Source organism: Parasteatoda tepidariorum, unplaced genomic scaffold (assembly GCF_043381705.1).
Source record: "Parasteatoda tepidariorum isolate YZ-2023 unplaced genomic scaffold, CAS_Ptep_4.0 HiC_scaffold_5511, whole genome shotgun sequence".
Taxonomy (NCBI): Eukaryota; Metazoa; Arthropoda; class Arachnida; order Araneae; family Theridiidae; genus Parasteatoda; species Parasteatoda tepidariorum.
The window spans coordinates 1-4,255 of NW_027261815.1; the positions used below are offsets into that span (position 1 = coordinate 1).

At 27.6% G+C, this 4,255-nt stretch overlaps 1 protein-coding gene across 1 annotated transcript; it reads right to left on the minus strand.

Annotated features, from left to right (window-relative positions):
• Positions 1 to 651: 651 nt before the first annotated feature.
• Positions 652 to 3,490, minus strand: LOC122273563 (neutral ceramidase B-like; the record flags this gene model as incomplete). The annotated part of the gene is made up of 3 exons (XM_043057602.2): positions 652 to 774; positions 1,629 to 1,749; positions 3,413 to 3,490. Coding segments are annotated over 3 exons (322 nt in total), but the record flags the coding sequence as incomplete, so codon positions are not given.
• Positions 3,491 to 4,255: the final 765 nt, after the last annotated feature.

Sequence of the window (4,255 nt, forward strand, 5' to 3'; positions counted from 1 at the left end):
CGCCTTAGAAGATACCAGAGGTGTTACTCGTTTCGCGTTACCCAGTGGGCACCTGTGAACCAAAGTAACATTAGCCACGCCACACTGCCACAAACCCGTTCATAGGGTGGGCCACATTCACAGAGAAACATCCATGTGCAGAGCGGGATTGGAACCCGCAGGCATTGGCTTCGCTGTCAGGCGCACTAACCGCTCGACCACCTGGGCGGCATAGTGTTTCTAAGTAAATGCTAACCATTTAGTTTTGTTTAGATATCTTATCTAATTCGTTTAAGTCAGCTAGTAATTGAAATTAAAGCTTTTATATTCGACTTGTTTTCAAGAAAACTAGTTAAGTTAATTTGAAAATAATTTGCACACGGTCAATTTTAATTCTGCTAATTTGAAAAAAAGCTTTGCTCAAAACTAGTTGGCTCTAAACCAATGTCTAGCATTTTAAGAATACTATTTATATATATTTTTTTTACTGAAAATGCATATAATTAATTTTATTTATCTGAATCCTCAAATTTAAAATTAGTATAAAGACATTTTTTAAGCAGTGTATTTATTTATTTTTAATCTAATATTATTTTTCATGGTTTTTAAATCATTAATTATAGTATTTTACAAGTTATTGAGTATTTTAAGACATATGTAAAAGTGTTTTACTTCGCCATTGCATGTGCTGGTGTCCTGATCACATGGCAATCCTGTATCTATACATTTAGGACCATTCGTATTTGGCGAAACATCACCCTCGTTTGCTTGAGCAAATGCCGCTACAAATGGACCCTAGAAATGTAATATCGAAGATGAAATATTTTATGAATTATCTTTAAAAAGAAATCAGTTATTTTATCTAGTTATGACAGTTAAAGGGATACTTTTTCATTCATAGCTTATTTAACAGCAAGAACACGTGACGATTGAACATTCTAATTTATAAATGAAGTATTAAGAATGACAGTAAATAACGTTGCATATGTATATATATTTTTAATAATTATTAGTGTTGAGAATACGTCATTAACTAGTAATTCATTTTTTTTTAATTTTAGTGAAAATAATTGGAAATTGAAAATAAAATAACAAAATAACAGATCTAAAATATCAACAACCAAAAATGTGATAACGTACCAAACAAATGGTCATTTTTGAAAAAATTATACTTTTATTACTCCAAAAAATATTTAAAGGATCATTATTAAAAGTTGACTGGTTCAGATTTTTAAAAAAATACTTATTTAATTTTCAAAACTTCGAATAATATTATAATATATGGTTTCGAATCAAAGCAATTAAAAGTGTTATGACATACAAATTTTGAAGCAATTTAAATTTCGAATCATGCAGTCTATAAATCAATATATTCATTAAAGCCAATAGATAAAAAAAAACTTTGATTCCTATTTCGAGTTTTATATACTGAAAAGTTAGATTACAAAAGATTCAAAAGAATTAAACGCTTTGAAAATTGCCCTCATTTACAGGTTATGCAGTTTTGATGTAAATACCAAATGTTGTGCAAGTAAGCTTTGGTTTTACTCTCAAAACTTTTTTCAAAACAGTGAAGGTCAAATGAAACAGAACTATTATTTTGATAAGAAGTTTTTTTATGATTCTTAAAATTTATGTGTCCCACTTACTTTTCCAAGAAGAGCGTTTTGATTCATTTTCTTCTCAAAAAGCAAAGATGCATAACCCTTATTGTCACTACTAATCAAATCATTTGTGTTGTTCATACTGGTACAATGAACGGCGAACCAGCTGCAAAATAAAAGATCAAAAATCGAATCAATTATCTGTCAATTAATGCACCAATTATTTCCTCTTTAATCTTGATCAAGAATCACCTGATCGACATTAAATCTCATGTTAAAGAAATGCCATTTTATTTCTTCAATTGCCTTATTAAAAATAAAGAGTTAGTTCAATCATTTTAAAGCTCGTATTTATTATATCGTCAATAAAAACAGCAAAATTAAATTTAAAATTCTTATAAATCGTAAATTTGTCAAATTTAAATGTTAAAACTTTTAATAAATTTAATAATAAAATTTAGCATGGTTTTTCCGGTAAATAGTGTACTATATTATTATAAAAACTCGAAATTTTAACTAAATATTATTATTTTAAAAATGAATTTTTAACGAAATTGTATTAAGAAAATTTAAGAAAATATTTTTATATAATATTTTTAAGAACATAAATTAGTTATGAAAAATATTATTTAAATGCTAAAAATCATATTTTTCCTGGAATTATTAATAAAAAACATGCTTTGTTTACATTCAGATCAACGAAGTGGCTTTTACGAGGAATTTATTTACGTTTCAGTTTTATAATCGGTTAACAGTTAACTTAGCTACGTCACAAAATGAAAATTTGACTAGTTTTTCTTTTTTCATATGTCTTAATTTGAATATAATAAGTAAACCTGAATGACGGATAGACTAAATAAACTGATTTCCTGTCCCTGCAAAAAGGAAAAATTGATCGGCTGCAATCAGACCTTCACATTATCATTGCAAGACATTTACGTTATTCTTTTAAAGTATCATCGCCATCATTTGGTACAAATAAATTGAACAATTTCGTAACATTAATTGTAAGATACTAGTTCAACTATAAATTAAAAATACTTTATCCTAATTTGGTTGACATATTTCTGCAACAGCATGCCTACTATTCGTTTAAACGGAATATATGGTTTCTAAACTTAGATGGTAAAAAAGAACGATAACTCCAGGAGAGGCTGTTGTTGTGGGCAAACTTTTGCAACATCATAGCTATCGATTAGCTGAAAGAAAATGTGTGGCTCTTATGTCACATGGAAAGAAAGAAACTTAAAATTTCAGAAGATACTGGATGCAATTAAAATATTATTTTTGGAAAATCGAAGAAAACCTGCAGTTCAGCTAGTTTAAAGCGGAAAATCCTAATTCTGTTGTGAAAAAATATCATGCGAAAAAGTTCGATGTTTAGACCTAGCAAAAAAATCTAAACTGTTCAACACTGTAAATAATTCTGAATCAAATTCCGGTAAAAAGGTGCAGGTACTTACGGTAGGTAAAGGAATGGTGAAATGGATTTCATCGTCAAATCCAAGTTTACCTGAACATGTTAATGAACAAAAAATCTGATAAACCGTAATTTTTACAGTAACAATTACCGTAAAACCAATGAGCCACTCTAATTAAATAAATATTACTGTACTATTTACGGTATAATATATTACGGTAAAAATGACCGATGATGCACCCAAAGTGTCGTAATTTTATACCATAATTTACTTTACCACTTTATACCGTAATTTGATTTGGAATTGTTTTGGTCAACTAATTTGTATTAGAGATAACAATTTTTGTCAAACTAATTCAGATAGCAAAACTGGGAAAAATGGAATATAATGATAGATAAAAGTTCTTACTTGATCATGCCTATGGGTTTTCGATTAACGTCTGTGAATTTTAAAAGAGTCATCTTTGTATCAATGTTTGAGTCATACCTACAAAACAAGTTTTGTAAAAAAATCATAATTCATTTTAAAAAATAGAATACAATAAAAATAAAAAAAAATTTTAACTACTAAAAGGATTATTAACAAGAGAGAATTATGATAGAAGGAGAAATTTCTACTTGGTCAAGTTTATGGTGGCTTATCAACTATGTGGGAATTTTAATATTATCGGTGAAAATTAAAGAACCTTATCAAACTTTACTCAATCATCTAACAGCGGAAAGGTTGGTAAAAGATTTCTGAAAAGTGAATTCTTTGACAAAATTTCCCTACAAACTCACGTTAAACGTTATTTCCGAAATGTGAAAATCTTACAGACTTGAAAACGGGTTTGGTTTGATTGTAAATTTAAAACCATTTTTTATTCGACGTAAAAAAATATATTGTAAGTAAATAAAGTAACAAAGCATATTTATATCTAACGTTGATAAATGGCTTATAAAATAAATAACTTTAACACTACGCTTGACTACTTTTTTAAGCAATTTAATGATTTAGACAATACATAAATGTTACATTTTACCTAAGTCTTAAATTTTTTATTCCTAGTATCGTTGAACCCTAAACAATAAAAACTTAACGATAAATTTCAATATTATAAAATAATTAAAAGATATAGAAGTTAATAAATAGCTTTAATTAAACACAGAGTTAGCAAATTTTTTTACGAAACTTATGTCAATAATAACTATTTTTAGTCAAAGTGGATATTTTATTTCCTCGTTTAAACCTTAACTTCAAACACTTAACTCA